At 53.6% G+C, this 23,145-nt stretch overlaps 1 protein-coding gene across 1 annotated transcript; it reads right to left on the reverse strand.

Moving 5' to 3' along the window:
* Positions 1–2,713: 2,713 nt before the first annotated feature.
* LOC138385866 (plasma membrane calcium-transporting ATPase 2-like) lies at positions 2,714–22,943 on the reverse strand. The gene is given in 12 exon segments (XM_069472064.1): positions 2,714–3,019; positions 6,045–6,152; positions 6,265–6,410; positions 6,413–6,475; positions 8,197–8,410; positions 10,942–11,133; positions 11,604–11,710; positions 14,197–14,260; positions 15,512–15,795; positions 20,947–21,076; positions 22,636–22,737; positions 22,932–22,943. Coding segments are annotated over 12 exon segments (1,728 nt in total).
* Between the last annotated feature and the right edge of the window lie 202 nt (positions 22,944–23,145).

A 23,145-nucleotide genomic window follows, 5' to 3' on the forward strand; every position in this document is an offset into this window, starting at 1 on the left:
TATTCTCTTTCTCTGCCAGTGCTCAGCAGAGGTTTGTAAGGTTCAGACTCCTAGGGTGCCAGGCTTCCCTCTGCCTTACCCCTTCCCAGCAGGGGATGCCACACACATCCCGTGTCCATATTTCCCATCTCCTTCCTCTGGTTAATCCAGACCCCAAATCGGGACATTCTTAACTTTCTCCAGTTTGTGCCCCCCACCTCCCAGCCGCTTTGCCCCTGAATCTCCTCCTCTTCCTCCTGAGGTCCCTTTCCCCAAAGTCTTCCTCTCTGAGATGGCCAGCCATTCCTCATAGGTTAATGGCTCATGGCAGGGTAAGCTTGTCTTCCTCAAATGGTGGATGTTCAAAAGGTGTGACTTGGTGGAAGGAGAGAGGTCACCCCCTGAGCTGTGTACCCTTGGGCAAAGTGCCCTCCCTCCCAGGGATTCACTTTCCCTCAGTTCAAATCCACAGAGGGCGGGGGTGCAGCTGTCCTGTGGAAAAAGGCCTTCTGATGTGTATGGTGTCTGCGTTTCCATGTGTGCATTTATTGTTATTGCTCAGTATAGTGTCTGTTGTCTGTCTCAGTATAGTTGTCTGTTGAAAAGGCAGACAAATCCCATTAATTACAAAGAGCACAAGCCAGAGATACAGAGAAATAAAGAGTGTACAATAAGAGCACAGTCACTTCCCAGAGCCCCGGCAGCTTGTGGGAGCTGGAGGCGGCACCATTCCCTCTTTACTGTGTTATAAATTTGTGCACATAAGAGTTAGCAAAGTGTGGTGACCCCCGAGAGAAAGGTGCGGGACGGAGAGCACCACAGGCATTACAAAACAGACGTGGGGGCCGAGAAGGGCAGTCCTCAAGCAGTCTCGAATATCTTGTTTTCGGTGGAGGGGTGATGGCTGCTGCCAGGGTGGGTATGATCTCCACACTGAAATCAGGAGAGCTTGATTTGGAACGTGGAAAAGACTTGGGGACTCCTACTGTTGTCTGATTTCAGCCCTGGCTCTGGAATTCCCCAAGGCCTTCAAGAAATGCCCCTCCCCGCAAGATCTGCTAATGGTGGCATTTTGGACGCTGTGGGAGGAGAGGGACTTGGGTGGGAGGCTTGTCGGAGTGCACCAGGTTGGCAGCCTCTTGTAGGTAGAGCAAGACTGGGCTGAGGGGAGCAAGGGTGCTGAGCAAGTCCGGGCAAGAAACGTCCGCACCCCAAAGTTCTGAAGGCTCTGACTCATAGAGCAAGAGGCAACCTCCACTTCAGACCGAACCAGACCAGAGCAAAAGTCAGTTGAGGAAAAGGAGACAGGAAAGTTTTCTCTGTGCTGAGAATTAGAAGCACAGACACCTGGGCCACACGTTCTTTCACAGCTCCGGATCTGAGAGAAACCCCTGTTTCTCACCTGGGCCAGGGGTAGATGGAGGGTCCACCCCAGCACAACAAAGGTGGGTGACTTTGGTTCCCAAGCTGAGATGGCATGGGGACTTGGCAGCCTCTCATGACAACTCCCGGGCTTTAGGGGACAGGTGAAATGATGGGAGGGACATCAGGCTTTCCTTTTTTGTCCCTCCTTACAGGACACACTGTTTTATAGCCCTGACTGGACGGTAATGACTGCAGGGGGGAAGATGATGGCACACAGATGACAGGGCCCACGATGTGGGGTGCAAGTGGGGTGGGGGTAGAGGACTTGGTAGCATTTTAAAGTTGACTTGGAAGAATGGATGTCAGAGAATACCAGGACATTTGTAAAAGAAGAGTGAAGGGGATTCGTCCCACCACGTAAAAAATAATTGTAAAGTGACAATAATTAAAACTGTATGAATGCTGCCAGATGGGGCACCCAGGTAAGGGGACAGAGGAGAAATTCCAGAAATAGACCCAAGTCTATGTATGCTGTCAGCATGTGGAAAAGGTGGTATTTTAACATGGTTAGGGAAAAGGTGGCTCTTCAATAACTGGGGCACCCAGGACAAGACAGGTTCAGAGTCCTCAATCCAGTGCAGTAATTGTCATCAGAAGCAGGGCGGCCTTGCTCTTGTCAGCTCTCTGCTGTGGTGGGGACAAGGGGCCATGGTGAGGTGTGGCAGGAGCAATGGAGGCTGCTCCTGAGTTAGGGAAAGCTCTGCCTGAGGAGTAAAAAGGAAATTCCTCAGATCTCGCCCTGCCACCTCCACAGGTGGGTGATTCTTGCCTCAACCATCCCCCTTGACCATGACCCCCACTGAGGGAACCTTCCTGACCAGCTGGAAAGCCCCAGATGATGTGGCCCCTCTCTTGGTTGGACCCCACTGTGACTGACTGTGACCACCCCACCCCAGGGGCTTCTACCCCTTGGCCCATGGCAACCTTCCACCTGATTCTGACTGCAAGACTGTGGCCTCCTGTCCAACTCTGACCCTTGCTCCCATGGACCAGACTTTTCCTGACTCAAGTATGACCACAGGCCAACAGGACACTCTGTGTCCCCTCAATGACCACTCAGTCCCTTTGGCCACCAGGACCCTGTGGTGCATTGGGGCCACTTGGTCACTGAAGCCCTCTTGACCAATGGTGATTCTTTGATTGACCTGGACTTTCCAGCCACTTGTGACCATTACAACCCCTTCTCCCCCAACTGCCTGGTTGTAACCCCTGACCCTGACCCCAGCTGCCCCTGGCCTGCTGAGTGACTGCCACCCTGGGACTGGCTGTGATCTGACCAACTGGGACCCTCCTTAGTGGCTGTGACCCTTCAGCCCCCTGGGCCTAACAGGGACCGGCTGCCCCCCATGTCCTCTGGTACCCCAGCCCTGCCTGCCTGCCCGCCTTCCTGCCGGGAGCTGGCGTCGGTGGTGCCAGATGGAGGCGGTAAGGAGTCACACTCATGCCCAGCTGCAGCAGGAGGAAGGCTGGTCGGAGAGGAAAGAGCACTGGACAACGACACGCGACCAGGGCTAGAGAGATTGGCTACGTCCTGGCTCTGGCTGGTGACGGAGGACTGTCTCTGCAGGGCACCCTGAAAGGAGGCCCCACTCTTGAAAGTACTGACTACTTCAGTCTGCAACGGAGGAGAACGAGACAAGTTGCGAGAAGAACAAACACAACAGCTACACGACTGACAGGCTCAACGTCACGAGAACAGCTGCAGCCACGGCAACAACGACAACATCACTTAAATCAAAACAAAAAATACCAGACACACTCCAAGGCTCTGAAAGATGTCTGCTCAGCTCTGAGCCCACCTGTAGGCCCCAGGGTCCCAGGGAGGACACAGAGGCCCAGGCCTTTTCCTGCACTGGTGGCTTAGGGGCCAATGGGCTGGGCAGAGGCTGGCGGGGAGGGCAGTGATTGAACACGTTGTTTGGACGGACGGGAGCCGGTGTTTGGCCTCCCTCGATCCCAGGCATTGAGCCACAGTGCTGTGGTGGGGGCTCTGAGGTGGACAGACCTCAGCCCAAATTCCGGCTTTGTCGCTTACTAGCTAGGTGACCTCGGACAAGTCGCCTGAGTGAGTTTCCTGTCCTTGAGAAAGGGCGATACCACCTACCTGGTACAGTCATCTGTAAGTGGCAAAGCACCTGGCCATGTTAGCGCTCAGTAGGAGACAGGCAAGATAGGTGCTCGTGACCACTCAAGAAACTATAGTCCTTGCTTCTTCCCGTAATTTGGAGACCCCTGCGTCGCTTTGCCACCAGGGCAGTGACAGCACCAGGGCCATATACTTTGAGAGCTGCCTGGCCCCTCACAGGAGGTGGGGGCTGGTGGGGAGGGCTGGCTGCCAGGATCCTGGTCCGGGCAGGAGAGCTCAGGCCTGTGGCAGGCAGCTCCGGGTCTGAAACTTGCTCCTGGTCCCTGCTCCAGCTGTGCCAGCTATGTGGAAAGGGCCATCTATTGGACCTCAGTGACCTCTAAGCCTGGGGGGGCTCATACCTACTTCCTAGGGGCTGTGAGGGTCAGATGAGGTGAGGTTTGGGAGGGGCACTGAGGTTGGGGAGCCGCCAGGGGAGCTGTTTGCTACTCCGGATGGAGATGAAGTTGGGAGCATGTTTTCCAAGTCGACACCTCCCAGGGTGTGGCGAGGCGTGGGGATGAGCTCCCAGCTCCCGCTGCCCAGGGGTCTGGGCAAGAGACCCACTCTGTCTTGCTTTCATAGTCCCTTCTGAGTGTCACCTTGAAGGCCTGTAGGGGGTATGTCATGTGCCACGTGGCGGCCAGAGCTCTCTGCTCTGGGGAAGAAACCTACTTCTGGCCGGCACGCACCGGCATGTGTGCTCCCATGTGTGTACTGGTGTGCACGTGTGTCTGTGCATGCGGGGACAACCGGCCTTTGCTCCCCAGGGCCCTCGCCCTGCGGGAGGCTGGGAGTGACGAAGGCCCCGCGGAGGCGGAGGCTGCGTGTGCGTGTGGACGGGCCGACCTCACCAGGCTGACTGCGGGGCCCAGGGAGAACCTGGGGCGACCCTGGCCTGCAGCTTCTGTCCAGCCTTGCACCGCCCCTCCCGGGGGCCGCCCCGATCCCTGAGCCACAGTCCCCTCCTCCCCTCAGCGCCTGGAGCCACCCGTCCCCACCTCTCAGGGGAACTCCCCCCAGGACCCATGGTGGGTGTGACCCCACTGCCACCCCTTGAGATGGACCGTTCCTGAGGAGGCCGCCTGTTTCTTTAGTGGCCATGAGAGCGTCTCTGAGGAACGTAGATGCACAAAGCTGGGTGAGGTGTGAGAGCCTGTCTAGGCCCAGCGGGGGCCTGAGGGAGGGGCTCGTGGAAGCCCTCCCTAAAGCCGCCTCTGTGGCCACCTTCCTCAGTGCCAGAGCAGGGCCCTGGGGGTGGCACAAGCACACTCGCCTCCAGCACTCGGCCTAGGCCCAGCCCCCGAGAGCCTCCCCTACCTGAGTTTGGATCCGATTCAGGCCTCGGAACCACAGTATCTGGCGCCACCGCAGCTCTCCCACTGGCATCGACCTTAGTCCTTACGAGTCCCTTCCCCCAGACACCAAGAGCTCCCTGTGGGATAAAGATGGCCCCGCTCTGAGGGTGCCCAGGGAATGGGGTTGCTAATCAAATCTAGTTTATCAACTCTCCAAAGAAGCTTCAAAGTTTAAAGAAGGTCCTCTTGGATGAAACTAAACTTTCTTTATTTCTAGTTAATTGTTGCCACTTTAGCTTCTCGCTCTAGCTTGAAGACAGCACGAAGGCAAGAATGATGTCTCTGGCCCCTTGGGGTCCCCGCTGCCTGGCTGTCCGAGCACCTGGGGAATAAAGCCCCTTTGGCCCAGAACTGGTTCCGGTCCCTCTCCCAAGCACAGTGTCCTGGGTCAGGAGTCTTTCAGCTGCAAGCTGTCAGAGTGGTGATGGGTGTGTGTTTGTGTGTGTGTGTCTGCGTGTGTGTGAACTGGAACTTGTGCAAACGTAGGGAAGGGAACTGGTGGGAGACATTCTGGGTTTAAAGCTGGAAGAACATCCAGCCCCCAAAGCTGGGGAGGATCTCAGAGGGCCACAGGCACGGCACTGAGTAACACTGCGACGTGGCAGAGTTTGTCCCTCTTATCTTCCCTCTCAGCCCTCTAAAGGACCCTGCTCAGTGCCAGCAGGCTACAGCACCAGCAGACCACTGACCAATGTCCCTCTCTAACAAGGTGGCTTCAGGCTCTGAGCCCCGGCAGGCTGTGGCATCTACCAAGAGTTTAGTAACATCATTCTCATTACATTAATTTTTTGTTAGCTTCTATTTATGACAAGTGATCCTGATTTTCCAGTCATGTTAGTAATATAACGTCGCCTTTTCAAATAAGTTTAAGTTTTAAAAAGCTGATACAATCGAAAGAAAATATTAAGTAAATAAAGGGCATAGGGGTACACAGATATAAGACAATATATAGAGTGGTGGTACCCAGAGGACCAGTATTTGGGACCTGGGCCAACATCCATTGCTCAGATGCCCAGACATGGGGAGGATCTTGCCCAGGGTCAGGCGTTGAGTCCATGGCAGAGCCTAGGACCCACTCCTGGGGCTCCTGCATTCCCAATCCCGGGCTCTGGATTCCCCCGCTAAGAGACACCTCCTGCAACCTACCCGGAACATACCTGGCCCCAAATGAGCTCTCCTAACCCAATGAATATGCACCACATCCACTGGTCCAGCTGCCATGGAGAGCAGCTGAATGGCTTCTCTCCAAACTGCACGATCACTATCTGGGCGTCACAGGGGGCAGAGAAGACAGAGACAGGCCTCCAGAGTAGGCACGGAGGGCTGCGCTCTCTCACTGCCTGTCCCAGGCCAGGTTGGGGTCAGGGGCCTGGCTACCTGGATGGCAAAGGTGCCCACCACGATGGTGCAGAAAATGGGGTTCCGGAAGATGCCGTCAAAGACATTGCGCTTGCTGTGGATCTTGTGGGCATTGATCTCCTTGAAGAACTGCATCATGACGAAGGTGTTGAAGATGATGGTGTATGCTCCGAGGGCGGCGAGTGCAGGGGCGCGTTCTTCCTGCCATGGATCTGGAACATCTTCTCACCTGCCAAGGGGGGGTGCTGGGCTGAGGGTGGTGATGGGGGACACGCCCGGCCCTCCTGGGGTCCCCTTCTGAGCAGCCAGGTCAATCACCCGGAAGTGCAGGCACATCTGGACAGTGGGGAGCAGGCAGGGCCCGCGCTGCTGGCTGGTTGGTGAGCACGAGGGAAGGGTGGGCAGCACCCTTTCTCCCCTAGGGGAGAAAGCCCTTGGGGGAACTGTCTTCCACTTCTGCTGTGGCAATCTGGTAAAGGTGGCATGCCAGCTGTGTTACCAGGTGACAGTGCTTGTAAAACGTGAGCGCAGATTGGCAAACTCATTCTGGACCGGGAGGCCATGGCTTTGGGCTCACCTAAATGTGCTGCTTTTCGTAACTTAGCCTGTCCCTTGCTGAGACCTCTGGAAGCTCCTGGGGCTGTCACAAGAGATGCCAGTCCTATATGGAGCTCAAGCTGGCTCCAACCCACCCGTGTGGCCTCATTCTCTCACACCTGCACTGTCGCAGGAGGTGGGGGTTCGGGGGTCTGCTGTGTGGATGCTACTGACGGGGTGTCTGACATGGTCCTGTATCCTTCTGCCGAGCTGAGTGAAGCAGTGCCGGGAGGGCTTGAGGAGTTCTCTGGCTGTGAGATTCTAGCTGGACCCGGGACCACACAGCGCAGGCCGCGCTCAGGTGGGGACGCCGCAAGCAAGCTGATGCCACCCCCTCCCCTCTCCGTGCCCCGCAGCGGCCTCGGGGCCTCTGCTTGCTTGGCATTTACGCGGCCTCCTCTAAGCCTCTTTGCGATAAATTTTACAGGAGTGAAATGTGTCCTCAGGCCCCTCGGGTTCCTGCGGTAACATCACGTTACCTTCCAAGTTCACAGAAGACGACTGTCCTCTGAGGAACAGGCCCCAGGCCCCACCTCCATGGTACTCGGGCCCGAGGACAAGTGAAGGTGCAGCTGCAGAAGGCTCATGTAAATGGAGCTGCCCCAGACTGGGGACGCTGCGCTGGCCTTGACTTGCTGTGTGACCGTGGGCCAGACCCTTGCCTTCTCTGGGCCTCTGTTTCCCCATTTGTGACGTGGGGCAGGCTTTGCCAGGATCCTCTCTGAAGCATCCGTGGAAACCAGGCCAGTCTCAGCCCCAGCCAGACCTGGTTCTCTGCCCAGGCTCCTCCTTGGACAGGCTGTGTGCCCTTGGGCAGGTCACCTCACCTCTCTGAGCCTCAGTGCCCTTGTGTGTGATGTGGGGTGGAGGCCAAGGCGCCTGCCCGCCGAGAGGTTAGAAGACAGAAACAAGGGGGCCTAAGCGGAAGCGCTGTGAAAAGAGGTGGCCGTTATTCGGGCACGCGTGGCATTTCCCGAAGGAAGTCTCGGCGGGGAAACCTTCCTTGAGCGAGGACGAGGTGCTGGAATGGGCCAGACTGCGGGCGAGTCACGCCCCCCTCCCAGCCTCAGGCTCCCACGGGCTGTGACGAGGTGCACAGTGTGTGCTTGGTGTCGGGAGCTGTCATCAGTGGAAAAAGCCCCTGGCGGCTGTGGGGTCAGCCAGACCTGGGACACGGCCTGGCTCTGCCCAAGACTGGCTGACCTTGAGCAACTTCCTCGAGCTCCCTGGGCCTCAGTTTCCCCACTAGCAACACAGGAGGCAGATGTGATTCCAGAAGGCTGGGTCTGGGCCACGGTGCACCCAGAAGGTGGTGACCCTGCCACAGAGGGCCAGGCGGACAGGGGGACTCACCAACAAAGAGCAGGGTGAAGATGAGGGTGAGCTGGTAGACGGCGTGGTCCAGGATGTTCTTCATCAGGGTCCTCGAGATGAGGGGCTTGTTGCGGCCATAGGGCATCCTCAGAAGCAGGGTCTTGGTGGGCAGCTCGGTGGCCAGCGCCAGGGAGGCGAACGTGTCCATGATCAGATTCACCCAGAGCATCTGCACGGCCTTCAGAGGGGAGTCCTGGGGACAGCGGCCATGGACAGGGCTGTCATGGCAGTAGCCCACCCGCTGCTGCTCTGAAGCTATGCAGGGCTCCGCGTGGGAGCAGCAGGCCCCTGGGGTTCCCGAGCAGGCTGAGAACAGCACAGACCTGCCCACCCCAACCCTGTCTTGTCCCCAGGAGAAAGCTGAGTCCCCCAGGCCCAAAGGCCACCAACTCCCTGCCTTCCGGCAAGTTTAGCCTCCAGTCCCCATCTCACATCCTCCCCTCCAGCCCCCTTGGCAGGGTCTTTCCTGGGTAAGGCTGAACCCCCCGCCCCATGCCACCGCTCCCCCCCCCAAGAACCCGCCCCTATCTCAGCAAGGCCCCACCCCTGTCTTGGACAGGCCCCGCCCCTGCCAACTCCCGCTGCCTCCTTCTGTCTCTCCTGTCCCTCAATTTCTCTTTGCCTCCTATCACCCCACCTTACCTTAAAAAATTATTGTGTACATCGATGATTCCAAAAATAATGCATTTTCATGGTAAGAAATTTGGACAAGTAAGGAATAGCAGAAGAAGCTAAAACTCACCAGGGATCTCACCCCTTCGAGGTTACCACCGTCCACTTTCTGCCAGGGATCCCTCTAGACCCTTCTCTTTGGCTGAGATGGGGATTGCAGTATTGTTATTTTGTTCTACACACAATCATATCATGCGGTCTACACTGCCCAAAGGATCTGGATCCACTTGTACTGCTCCCTCCTCACACCCCTGAGTGCTTTGTCCACAGCAGCTAGATTTTGGCCCCCCCTACACCTCCAAAATGCCTTTCTCCAAGGTCATCATTGACTTCTGTGTCACAAACTGAGGGAGCCCTTCCCCAGCCCCATCTCGCGGCCTCCCTGCCGCACTTGGCCCCTGCCTGCCCCTGCACTCCCGGCCCCACTCTCCTGGCCCTCCTTCCTCTCTGGGCTCCTCTCTCTTCTGACTCTGTGTCCTGGTGGCCCTGCTCTCCCCCACACCTGTCTCCCTGGCTTCCGGGACCCAGCCGTCCCCCACGTAGCCTCTCTCTAGCCCAGACCTCTCTCTGTGGCTTTGCTCTCATCCACCTGGTGGCCTGTGGAGCACCTCCTCCAGGAAGCCCACAGACCTGGTGGGTGAGCTCAGGGGCACCTCTGTCCTCTCTCAGTGCAGCTCCCCAGGCCCCCTGTGCCTGCAGCCCGTACCCTCACCCACCTCCCACGTGCTCACCACGGCCGTCCTCCTGGCCGTCTCCTACCTCTCTCGGGACCAGCCTTGCTGCCCATGCTTGGGGCTCCAGGCAGCCTCCCCACCCCTTGGCTTCTTCCCGCCCTTTGGCCTTCTCTGATTCCACATGCCTCAGGGGCACATCCGCCTGTTTTCCCACCAGTGCCTGCATAGCCATGCCACCAACTCAATTGAAGACCTCAGGCAAACTGATAGTCATCTCAGAACCTCAGTTTCCCTATGGGCATCAAGACCTGGTCTCCAAGAAGCCTTGTGTGAGTTGCTACTGCCATGGGAGTGTCCCTCCAGCTGCCACTAGAGGGAGCCTCTAACCTCAGACCAGGAGGGCGGGCCCTGGGAGCAGAAGGGAACTCAGCCACAGCCCAGGGCTGGCTCTCAGGGCTGGGGTGGAGGGAGCTGCCAGTACACCCCCAGGCTCCAGATGCAAAAAGGGGAGCAGCGTTCTGGGGCCACACAGCTCCTGGGGTGGCGCTGCACTCTGGGCCTCTGAGGGCTCCTGTGGGCAGGCGCTGGTTGGTCCAGGTGGCTGCTGGGAGGGGCCAGGCGTTGGGGGTTCCCCGGGGCTAAGGGAGCCCGCCCTCTCCTCCCAGGCCAGGCTGGTCAGCCCCTGCAGGAGGCAGGCTGGCCAGGTACCAGGAGGCTGAGGGAGCAATGGCAGGTGCCCGGCCAGTGCATCTGAGCCTCAGTTTCTGCTTCTGTGAAATGGGGTCATCACAGTTCCCGCCTCACAGGGCTGGGGTGAAGAGGCAGCGAGTCTGCAGACTGCACGGGGCTGCTCGGGACCCAGACACGGTGATCTGAACAGGACCCTCCCTGACTCCCCGTGAGACAGAACCCCAGGCTGCCCCCACCTGGCATCTCCAGGGCCACTCCAGACTCCACTCCAGGATTAAGGCACCCAGGCCCACTGCTCTCTGCCCTCGGCTGGCCGCCTGACCCCCCTTGGGCCCTGCCCCTCGCCTGCCACCCTCCTGCCCTGCCTTCCTTCTCTCACCTCCTGGAGCAAAGGCCAGGCCTGTGTCCGGGCCAGGCAGATGGGCGTGTGAGTCTGACATCTCCCATGTGTTGGGTGACCTTGGGCAAGTCACACCACCTCTCTGAACCTCATTTCCTCGACCCCACCAGGGCTGGTGCCTGCACCTGAGGTCTGTGATGCAGCTCCCATCCCCCAGCAGGCACTCTGTCCTCGGGTGCCCCATCCCTGAGTGTTCTGACACGGACAACCTGGAGTGCCTCAAGACCCCAGGTCCCCATGGGGTCTCCACCCTCCTCCAGGCTTTGTTACGCCCCTCTGAGGACCCACCTGCGTGATGCGGGCTCCTGTGAAGGCCACAATCACGGCTACCATGTTGACTGTCAGCTGGAACTGCAAGAGCTTAGAGATGCTGTCGTAGATGTTGCGGCCCCACGTCACCGCCTTGACGATGCTGCTGAAGTTGTCATCTGTCAGGATGATGTCTGAGGCCTCCTTGGCCACGTCAGTGCCTGCGATGCCCTGTGGGGGCAGGGAAAGGAGCCTGGGTGGGGCAGCCAGGGGATGTGAGTGACTCTAGCACCACCGTCCTCACCCCCTCCACATCCTCAGTCTTGCACAACTCCCCGTACATACATCCAATGGGCCTGGCACAGCCAGGCCACACAAGGACACCCCTCCCTTCACCCCCCACAGACCCAGGCCCCCTGAGCCAACCCTCTGCCTTCAGAAAAGACTCGTCCTGGCCCCCTCTCCTCCCCAGCCTGCAAGTGCCCCCTTCCCAAAGCTCTCCCGAGCAAGGAGCCTCGCTGCAGCCTTCCAGGAAGATCCGGGGGCCAGACTGAGCCTCGAGAGTGCTGGACACATGCAAGGCAGGTGGCAGGCGGGCCGAGTGTGAACCGGGGGCCGGCATAACCGGTTCAAGCCCCCTGAGCCGCTGCCTATGAGCTCCTGCCAGACACCACCCCAGGGCCCCTGTGAGCCGCTCCTACCATGGCGAAGCCCACATCAGCCTTCTTGAGTGCAGGCCCATCTTTGGTCCCATCCCCTGTCACGGCCACCAGCTGCCGCTGCTCAGTGTGTGTGCTGTCGATGATGCCTGTGGGGGCAGGAGTGTGCTCAGGGCCCTGGGCCACCACGGTGCAGGGCAGCCTGGGCCAGCACTGACCCCCAGGAGGGCCATGCGCTGGGCATCGCCTTCTCTCTGTGCCCTGCCTGGCCACCTCCTCCTGGCGTGGCTCTTCCCAGCTCTGGGCTGAGAACAGCTGCCAGCGCAGCAGGGTGTGCTGGCACCTTATTAGACCCGGGCTGGCCTGAGCCCCTCTGCGGCCTGGGCTCTGCTCCCCTCCCTCCTTGCTCTCTGCAGCCCTTGGCCTCACCCAACCAGAAACACTGTCCCCTCTGCCTGTACTCAGGGGCCCTTCTGCTGCTCTGGGGCTCCTAGGGCTTTAGCAGGGTCCCACCATCTGCCCCACCAGCACCTTCTCCCTGGGGAGGCCAGTCCTGCTCGAGGAGGCCTTGGCTGTGCCACTTGCCAGTGACCCTGCCCCACTGTTGTTGCCTCAACCTCTCCCCAGACATTCACCTTCAATAAAATATTCAATGCATAACAACATGACTGGATGACGTGTGACCCAGGCACGGAGCTGGGGCCCGTGGAGAAGGGTGGGTGAAGGATGTCATCCCTGGGGGCCTGCGCAGTGTGTGGGACTTGCCACTCATGGGGGTCCAGACGGAGATGTCCACGGGCAGGACAGGAATTTGGGTGTCAACTTTGACATGTCCCTCTCTCTTGCTGCATGTCGAACGCATCACCCAGGCCTGCCGACTCTGGGTCCAAAATCCCACTGAAACCCTCCTCTTCTCTGTCCCCATCCCCTCTGCCACCAGCATCTCACTTCTCTTCTCATGAACCCTGGGCGCCCCCTCCAGCCTGCTCCCGCCAGCAGGCTCAGGATCTCTCTGCAGCCCCCGCGTCTGACCTGCCCCACCAGCCCACAAGAACGTCATTCTCCCACGTCCCCTCGGCCTCAGGAGAACATCCACGTTCTTAGCTCTACTTACTCGGTCCTCTGTGACCAGACCTCACCCCCTCTCTGACCTCTTCTCTGCTTTCAGCCCTTGCTGCACTTGCAATCTGTGCTCGCGGTCCCACAGAGCTGGCCCTGCAGCCAGGTCCCTGCACGGGGTGTTCCCTTGGCCGGATGTACACCTGTCACCTGCCTGTCCTGCACTTTCAGCTCAGAAGCTACTTTCCCCAGGAAGCCTTTCTGACGCCCTGAGGGCCTAACAGGGTCTCTGTGTCCCCATCCACACAGCTCCCGCAGCTCCCGGCCTGAGCCTGGCAGCCAGCAGCAGCCTATTCCCTAACTTGGGGCCCTGCACCCGCAGCTCCACCCTCTTACAGGCCCAGCCCCAGTGTCATGTGCTCCTGCCCTGCGGGGGGCAAACCCTGACTTGGCCTCTGCACCCAGGCCCTCCTTCCCAAGACCAGCTAAAGGTGCTGCAGGATTGGTTTTGGTGACCAGGAAGCTGGTCTGGGAAACCTGACTCAGCCGTTGGCTTTAGGGTATTCAGGGTTGGCTTTGTGGCTAATTGGCTGTACGGTGTTAGGCACCGCCCTTTCCCTCTCTAACCCGATGTCTCTGCTGTCATTTATTTGATAGCCTCTGCATTGCTGCAAATGGATCCCCTGCGGGGGGTGATTTGATTGCTGAAGAGCAACAGGAGTCACACTGAGTGCTGATCACGTGCCAGGCATGTGCTTTCCATTTACTAACTCACTTTATCCTCACGGTAACCCTGTATTGTCCCCAGGAAACGGAGGCACCAAGAGGTTAAATAACTTGTTTACATTCACACGGCCAGTGAGGAATTTGAACCCAGTCATACAGGGGCTCTGCCGTCCCTCCTACACTGATGGCTGTGAGCCCCCAGCAAAGGGAACTGTGTGGCCAGGGTACTTTCAGGAAAGACCCAGAAAGACAGACATAGGCGTGCTAGGATGCCAGGGTTCAAGGCACAGAAGAGGACCGAGAGCTAAGTGACCTGGCCTGGGTTGTAAACCAAGGACCCCAGTTCCCAGGGTCCCAGCCTCTCTCTAGGCTCAACAGGTGGGCTGGCTGACCCCTGTCCTTTATGCCACCTGGACAGGCTCAATTCACCATCTGGAAATGAGATTTTAACTTGTTGCCAGTGCGACAAAGCACTGCTTAATCGAGACTTATCACTGCAGAGATGTTTCTGCAGCCCTACTGGCAGATCTCAAGAACTCCTCTTGACTATAACTGAATAACATACATCTCAATCCAAGCCCACCCCAAGGGCTGCGCCCACGTGGCTGTCCTCATTGCTTGAAGCCCGTTCTGGGAATCACCGTGTTCCCCTCTCTGCCATGCCTGTGGGACGAGATCGTCAAGAGCATGTAAGTTATTTTAGGAAGGCCTGGGGAACAGAATAAAGCATCTTTGATCTCCCTTGATTCCCAAATCTGGGTGGGGGTGGGGGAAGAAAACAAAAACTTCGTCCATTCTGGCATCACCCCCATGGTTCTCTCTGAGAGTCTGCATGTATTCTCCAACCTACTTTCCCGCTTTGTCAATTCTGCCTCCCTCTGCCTGCTGCTCTGGGTGATGTGGTGGCTGCTCTGCTGCAGCAGAGGGTGCAGGAGCCTCCTCCTCCTCCTTCCCCCATCAGCCTCTGGCCCTCCTCACATTCTTTTCTCCATTTCAATAAAGCTGCTAGAGGCTCCCACAAATCCAACCCAATCTCGAAGCCTGCAGCTGGCTCTGGGACGGGGGCGGGAGGTCAAGACACAGCATATTTGAAGGGTAAACATAAATCTCAGTGGATCACCCAGATGCTCGCTCACAAGGCAGAAATGCCCTACATCTGGGAGCTGACAGACGTCTGGACAGATGAATTCTGTGTTTCTCTTCATCCAAATACTGGTTAATTACAAAGAGGAAACCTGTGCTTCCAAACCGAATAGGGATTACAGCATGAAGAGTCTAGGCCGCTTAGCAGAGGCAGTAAGTTAAGAATTTTTCTTATCAAAATGAGGAAGATTACTATTATTACTAACAGTAACAACATCATCAGTAGTAGATCATGAAAAAGGCCACCGTTATTCCCCTCCCTGAATCCCAGCCTTTTGGAATAACTCCCTTCAAGAGGTGGAGTCTGTTATCCCAGTGTGTAATCTGAGCCAGCCTCCTAATTTATGTTGACCAAAAGAACGCAGCAACATGCTGGTTCAGGGCCTAGGCCTCAAGAGGCCTTGCATACTTCTGCTCTCTTGAAACCCTGTTGTCACCATGTCAACAAGCTCAGACTAGCTTGCTTGCAAGATCACTCAGAGGAGAGATGAGCCAGCGCAGCTGAGGCTATGCTAGATCAGACCACAGTGCTGCCAAGATCAGCAGAGGTGTCCACTTGAACCTCTGCAGATGAATGAGGCAGCCCAGCCGGGACCAGAAGAACCACCCAGCTCAACCCAGCCTGAACTGCTGACCCACAGGATTTTGAGCTAAATATACAGTTTTGCTTTGAGCCACTAAGTGTTGGAGTAGTTTGTTATGCAGCAAAAGCTAACTAATAAAAAAAATTGTGTGTGTGTGTGTGTGTGTGTGTGTGCGCGCGCGCGTGTGTGTGAAGGCCAATGACAGGATCTAAAAAACACAATTAACAACATCTTTTTTTTTTCAGTCACACGAACATCATAGCAATGTTAATATAATACTACCTCAAAGAGGAACAAATTGCCTACTATCTAACCATACCAACATATATCAGCAGGATTTGAAACTATGAATCACATTTCTCCACCTGCCCCTGTGCTTCTGCATCCTCCCCTGGATGTTGCTCCCTCTAGTGGAGGACGTGCCTGGCACCCACTTACCAGAATCTTGGTGTAGGCGCTGTTGATGGCGATGGCGTTGACCAGCAGCTCCATGGCCTTGTCATTGATGGAGCTGGGGTCAGGGATCTCCTTGTAGTGGACGTCGCCGGCGTAGGCCTGCACCACCGTCATGCGATTGGTGGTCAGTGTGCCCGTCCTGTCCGAGCAGATGGCTGTGGCGTTGTCCATGGTCTCACAGGCGTCCAGGTGGCGCGCCAGGTTGTTGTCCTTCATCATTTTCTGGGAGAAGGGGCAGGTGTGAGGGCAACAGTGAGGAGAGGGAGCTGGGGAACCAGGGGCGCTTGGGGGCACTGGATAAACACGCAGTCAATGAGGCAGAGATGCCACAGCCTGCCCCTTTGCTTCCCGTGTCTGCAAAGGATCTTGGCTGCTGCAGCCTCTGACACCTGGGTTCCTTTCATGTGTGTGGCCCTTTTCCTTCTTTTTAATTATTTGAGCCCTTTAAAAGACTTTATTAATTGAGTTTATTAATTTGGATTACAGAAGTAATCTACATTCTTTATGGAAAAAATAAGGGAAAAAAATAATAAATAAATGCAGGTTAGGTTCTCTCTGATTTACTCCAAATATTTCTCTCTTACAGCCTAACATAAATATTCCTTATTTGATTATGGATTTTCTTGACTGGATCATCTTTTACTGGTGCCTGGTTTTCATCATCTCTTTAATTTCAACAAAAGTAAATAAATTTAGGATATAAATAAATTTAGGATATACGAAAATGGGAAAATATCAAAGTATTAATGTCATTCTCTCTAGGCAATAGAATTGCAGATTTTCACTATCTTCCTCTAAAGATCCATAGATTTTTCAAAATGTGATGTAGCTTGATAAAAAAATAAAGATCTATAGATTTTATTATATTTTTTCTATAATGAACACATGTTATAACTTGCATAATAAAAACCACAAGTATCTTTTAAATGTAGATACACTAAAAGGAAAAAGAAAACCATAAGCTACCACTTAGAACTGATACATCTCATATATCAATATCCTTTCTTTTAAAATTTATAACAAAAATGGAATCCTCCTACACATCTTTATTTTCTTCTATATGCCTTCCTTTTTCTCTCTGGCCCAGCTCCACACTTGTAGCTTTTTCTAGGTTCTCAAGCAAATAATGCAAATAAAGTGATTCTCAAGGAACCACGATTCTTCTTGTAGGCTCTCCTGACAGAGTGGCTGAATCAGATGGAGTTCTAGCCTGCACATGGAAATTTTATTTCCTTTTTCTTTCTCCTATTGTTCCTCTTTATAACAAGAGTGAAAAAGGAGTGTGGTTAGAATAATTTTAATACAGGTTTATGTTACTATAAAACAAGTACTGGTAAGATTCTCTGCTATTGCTGTTCCTTTTATTATAAACGTGTGAATATGGTAACAATAATGTATGTTGAATGGACCATTAGCAGCAACTCAAATTTGCAACACACTTCACAGTTTGCAAAGCCCTTCTGAATTTGCTTTCTTGTCTGATGTTATAAGAATCCTGTGAGACTTGAGAGGGTTCTGGTAATGCATTTTGGCAATTGAAGAAATCTAGGCAAAGTGACTTGACCAGAATCACCCACCTGGTGGGGTTTAAAGCTGGGATTTGAACCCAGCTCTGTTTAACCTCACAGTCCAGATCACTCCTTCGGGCCTCAGCCCATCTGCACCCTCTGCAGAGGGTTTGTCTGTTGGGCTCAAGAATCCCTAAGTCTGCACCGTCCAATACGGTAGTCACAGGAGGCCACTGCATGCATGAAACGTGGCCAGTCTCAAGTGAAGTGTGCTGTGAGTATAAAACACACCTCAGGTGTTACGGACATTATGAAAAAAGAAATGTGAAAGAGATAACTCATTAATAATTTTTATATTGACTACATGTTGGGTTGATAATAATTTGGACAGATTAAGTAAATTATATAATTAAAATTAACTTTGCCCATGTTTTTTTTTTTACCTTTTTTTGGTAATGTGGCTGCTAGAAAATTTCAAATTACACGTGTGGGTCACATTCTGTCTCTACTGAGCAGTGGTCGGTCACCTCTATGCTCTTGAAGGTGGCTCCCAGGCCCAGGCTCGGAGAGGGCACAGTTTGCCCTCCTGGGTTGGGTGCTCTACTAAGTTTATCAAGTGACTGCACAAGTAACACCTAAGACGACTGAAGGCACCAATGCCAGAGACAGGAGCTGCAGAAGGTGCAGAGGCCTAACACCACCTGCACACGGTTCCCCCAAACCAGCGCTGTGCAGCTTCCAAGGAGACCCCAAGCTCAGCAGGGCGGCTGTGCGGCCCCCTACTCATGGCCATGTATGAGCCACCCTCTCCTGGCCCCAGGCCCCCAAGAGCATTGTGTTGTGACCTGTTTGGGCTTTGGTTTGCGGGATGGAGTTTCTCCAAGAACCCTAAAACAGGGAACCGATAAGGGCCATACCCTTTACACAGAGCCGCCACTTTCTGGCACTGGCCCGGAGGTCTCTTTTCTGTGTGAAATTACATCGGCGAGCCCAACCCAAATTCCAGCTTGGAAACTGATGCCCACCGTGCCCTCTGTGGCTCTGCCAAACTCTCAGAGTGAAGGCCTTCCTTATAAACATGACTATGCCTCCGCCCTCGCGGACATCCAGCCTCGGGCACTGGGAGACAGGAACCCGGGGCCTGGCCCTTTGAGCGGGGAAAACCACCGGCAAAGGGAGGAAAATGAGACTGGGGTGCGAGAACCTGGAGGTGACCCCAGGAGGGTCAGACCCGCGTTGTTTGGGCTGCACAAACAGCCACAGCCGTGCACAGGTGGAGGTGCGGCTCTGCTATCAGGGTGGCACTTAGGGACACCCCAGATCAAGCTTTCCCAGTGAGCATTCTTGGCCTGAATCCTTCATTTAATTGCTTTTAAAACCCCTTATATTTTCAGCCCATCTCTCGAGGCAGGGAGGCTTCCATAAAATCAGATTTCCTTTTCATTTTTGGCTTCCCTGTCACAGTTTAGGAAGCGAGCCCTGAGATTAATTTTACAAGTCCCTCGGCTACGCATGGGGCCTGTAATAGCAACTGCCAGACTTCTGCCTACATTTGGTGGGATGAGCGTAAGTTTTGTCCTGCACAGTGATGTCTCTTTTATTTTTTTAAAAGCATTTTATTTTATTTTTTTAAAGCTGAGTTGACTGCCAATGTCTAAAAATTGGGAGAGTTTACATTAAGGCCAGATTCTCATTATTTTACCAATGGCTGGATACTTTCCGGACAGCCTTCCTATTTGAAGTTTATGACATGATGTTCTGGGATACATATGGATAGTAAAATGGTTACTATAGTGAAACAGATTAACAGATCTGTCATCTCATGCAGTTACTTTTTTGGTGACAAAAGTATAAAAAATAGCTCAAATACAGGAGCTTTACCTTTGCACAGGACTTTGCAGTTTGTTAAGATGTTGATGCATGGGAGGTGGGGCCATGGAGAGGAAACAGGGAGTTGTAGGTCAAAAGATACAAATAACGGATAAGTAGGAGGAACACGTCTAGAGATCTAATGAAGGACACGAGGACTACAGTTAATGAAATTGTATCGTATTGGGGATTTTTGTTAAGCAGGTAGATTTTAGTTGCTCTCCTCCAAGGAGTCTCAAGGGCAATGCATGAGATCTCTCCAGTAGGGTGGTTGGACATTTTACCTGGTGACTCAGAATTACAAGACACCATGGTAAAGACTGTGGTGTCTTCATGATGAGGTCCCAAACTGCCAGTGCCACTCTCGCCATATTTTGCCAGTCAAAGAACTTACAGGCCAGCCCAGACCCAAGAGGTGGAAGGATAGACATGACCTCACGATGGCAGATTCACATGCACGTGTCAGAGAAGGAATTGATGACAGTCATTGTGGAGCCAGGCTAGCACCATGGTGGCAACGGTGATGATGGTACTGTTCTTCCAGCACAGGGTTTTGCATCTACAAACTTTTTCAATAAAAGGTGATATGGTAAATATTTTAGGCTTTGTGGACCACATGCCGTCTGTTGCATATTATTCTTTGTTTTTAACAACCCATCAGATAATAATGTCAATTTATTTTATTTAGCTCACAAGCGAAACAAATATAGGCCACAGGCTGGCTTTGGCCCGCAGGGTGTCATTTGCCAATCACTTGTGAGTCTGTGTTCTTTCTCTCTTTTCAGAGCTTCATAGCACATGTTAACATAGTAAAGAGTCTGAAACGTCCTAAGTAATCTGTTTAATATCATATCTTTAAAAGCTACATTGATCAGTTTTTTCCATCTAAAGCTTGTGTTAACCAGCCTTTGAGAAAGCATGGTTGTGTAGTATATGAAACTAGACTGTGACCAAGAAGTAGACTTAGGACCTAGTAAAAGATTTTGTTTTATTAATAGATTTTAATAATTTATTTCTGTAAAAAGTTATAGACAATGAGTTCTCTAAAGTCCAAAAATATTTTGTCCTTCTCAGTAGGTTAAATCTCCCCTTTAGAGTGATATTTTAAGCCTATGAGCATTTTAAGAATGCCTGTTGTCCTAAATTATAAAATCCTATTTCAGCATATACTCCTAATCTCACAAATTGAAAGTTAGAGAAATTCAAATTAAAAAGCCAGTGGTAGTGCGTCAGCATAGCATTGTCAAAAGAGGGTAGGGCCTGGATTTGGGGCCTCCAGATTAAGACGTGAAAGTGCTGTCTCTTAATAGCTGGGGAGTTTAAAGCAAGCGACTGAGTCTCTCACCCTGGGTTCTGTGTATGGCGTAGATGTGGAGCCACTTACCACCCAAGATTGATGCGAGGACGGGAATGGATGAGACCGCACATGCGTCAGCATCTTACAAACTGCAAAGTCCTTGCAAAGGTAAGTTGCCAGCATTCTGCAGAAATGGTCTCTTGTATTAGGTGACGTCTACCTCATTACATTTTATTTCCTTTGTGGGTGTCAGAGGTAGAGCTTGGTGGTGTACTGGGTCGGACTGCCTAGGTTGCGATCCTCACTGACCGTCTGCACGACCCTGGGCAAGGCGCTTAACCCATCTGAGCCCCAATTGTTTTATATGTCAGAGGACAATACCCCTGCCTGCCTCATGGGACTGTGACAAGGATTAAGTAGGAAGGAATACAAAGTGTTTTGGCACTCAGTCTATGACAGGGGAAGCAGTCAGCAAATGTAATTATCATCGCTATTAAAATTAATAATTATTAATAATCCTACTATAGGCATCGGAAAATCAATTTTAGATGCTGAGATTGATTTTCCAATTTTGACTCAAAATATTCTCCAGGAATAAGATTGATAATTAATGTCAATAAAATAATATCACCAGTTAATACTTATATGGTATTTACTATATTCCCAATCACTAGTCCAGGGGATTTACATTTATTAGGTTGTTTATTCTTATAACAGCCCTTCAAGGTAGGTGCTGTCATTACCCCAGCGGAGCACAGCAATGCCGGGTGATCTGCCTGAGGTCACACAGACGGCTGTTGGCAGTAGAGCTCCTATGCCAACTCTGAAGTCTGCTTCCAAGGCACAGTTTCTCGAACATTGTACTTTCTCACTCTGGAAGAAGAAAAATCGGGAAGAGAAGGCAAGAGGGTCATATATCCCAAAGAAGAGACACGCCGTCAGGCACATTTAGCCAGCAGAAGAGAACTGAATAAGTCCCAGGATTTAATGTTTGTGCCAAGGACGAGCCAGACCATAGGATTTTCTTCTCCTTGCACAGGAAACAAATGGCATAACCTTTGGCCATGGCATCACTGACAATGGATTCCATGGAATATATGAAGCCCTGTCTGGAAAGATTTGATCTCTTTCAAACATTTTCCTAACCTCCCGATAGTTAATAATAATAGAAGCTGATGCAGCAGAAAGGACTTGGGATTAAAACAAAATGGCCAGAGGTCATCAAACCTGCCTGGTCACATCCTCTCTGAGCCTCAGTTTCCTCATCTGCAAAATGGGGATGCTGTAATTATCTCCCTTGAGGGGTTGTTGTCCTCTTCTAAAGTGCTCAGCACGGAGCCTGGCAAGTAATAAGCACTCAGTCAAGGCCATGTGCTCATTGGCCACTGTTCGGAGCTTTCTTTCATTTATTTATTTATTCACTCCACAAATGTTTATTAAGTAGCTACTATGTGCCAGGCCCTGCAGCCACAGCAAGGAACATGGCGAAGTGCTTGCCTTCAAGGAAATGATACTGTGGAGGTGCAGCAGGGATGGGTGATGGGGCTGGCACAGGGAATAGGCAATAAGCAGGTAGGTGAGTCTAGAGTGACAGGTGGCAGCTGGGCATGGTCAGATGCCTGTAGTCCCAGCTACTCGGGAGGATCTCTTGAGCCCAGGAGTTTGAGGCTGCAATGAGCTCTTATGACACCATGGCATTGCAACCGGGGCAACATAGTGAGACCCTGTCTCTGAAAATATAATAACAACGGCAGGTGGCAGTAAGGGCTTTGGAGAAGACTAACGGGGGAGGTTCCTCCCTGTACCTCCCAACTGTGCCCATAATGTCATCAGTTACACTAATCATAATATGCACTCCCAGCAGGGTTGAAATTGGGGCTCAGATCTGGCGCGTCCCTTACACCTTACGGAGGGCGTTGGAGGCCGTGGAAGCAAGACAGACACGGTCCCCATCACCTCGTGAACCCAAAGTTTGGCTGGACAGACATGGGAATAGCCGCACATACTTGCCTTTGCCTGAGGCTGCCTTGTCCTTTGGGACATCACGGAGTATACGGAGTGTCATGGATGAGGCTGGAACGGGACTCAGTGACAGTCCTAACAATAGCAGCAGCGGCAGCAGGAGCTGGTGTTCACTGAGGACTCACTACACCCAGGCACCTGCTCAGCACCTGCCCCTCTTCTGACTCGGCTCACTCAGATGCCCACGTGCTGCCCTGTGCCCATGTCACAGAAACGCCAACACAGGCTCAAAGCGGTCAACAGGCCTGACTTCAGTTACAGGCCAGCGGGTGCCCAGGGCGGTTTCCTCAGGGGTCAGTGAGGGGTGGGGATCGGACAGTCCCACTCTGATGTTGCTGGGCAGGGCAGGTGTCAGAGTTAATGGCACGGTCAACAGAAACTCTTCAGAGTCCCAAAGGGCTGGACTTTACCTGCCGTACTGGGGTCCCTGAGAGCTCTGAAGCCGACAACAGCGGCCCCTCGCTGTTCTCGGCCCCATGGCTGCAGCATTCTCCTCTCGGGGGCAGTGGGTGCTGAGGGGAGGGCCAGCGTGGCAGGGAGGGGAGGCCACGGCACTCGATGAGACTTCATGTGGCCAGGTGGTCCACTGGAACTTGGGGGAGTTAAATACGTCCCAGGGTGCAGCTGCCCTTCCCCCATTGTGGGGGTGAGATGGGATCAGTGGGCGGGGTGGGAACAGGTCTGCAATTGGTTGTCTGGTCCTCACCGTCTGCATCATCACGTGCTGCTCAGGGGACTCAGAGACACCTGGGGACGGTCACCTGCCTGGAGGTAGAGCAGGGGGCACACTAAACTATTACAAGGAGTGTTGGGCTGGCAGCCCCCCACCCCGGCCTCGGCCCCGCCCCCAGGAAGCACAGGCCAGACCCCGCCCCTGCTCCCCTTGTGCACCTGTTCTAGGTCTGATACAGGACACAGTC

This window comes from Eulemur rufifrons, chromosome 7, assembly GCF_041146395.1.
Source record: "Eulemur rufifrons isolate Redbay chromosome 7, OSU_ERuf_1, whole genome shotgun sequence".
Classification (NCBI taxonomy): Eukaryota; Metazoa; Chordata; class Mammalia; order Primates; family Lemuridae; genus Eulemur; species Eulemur rufifrons.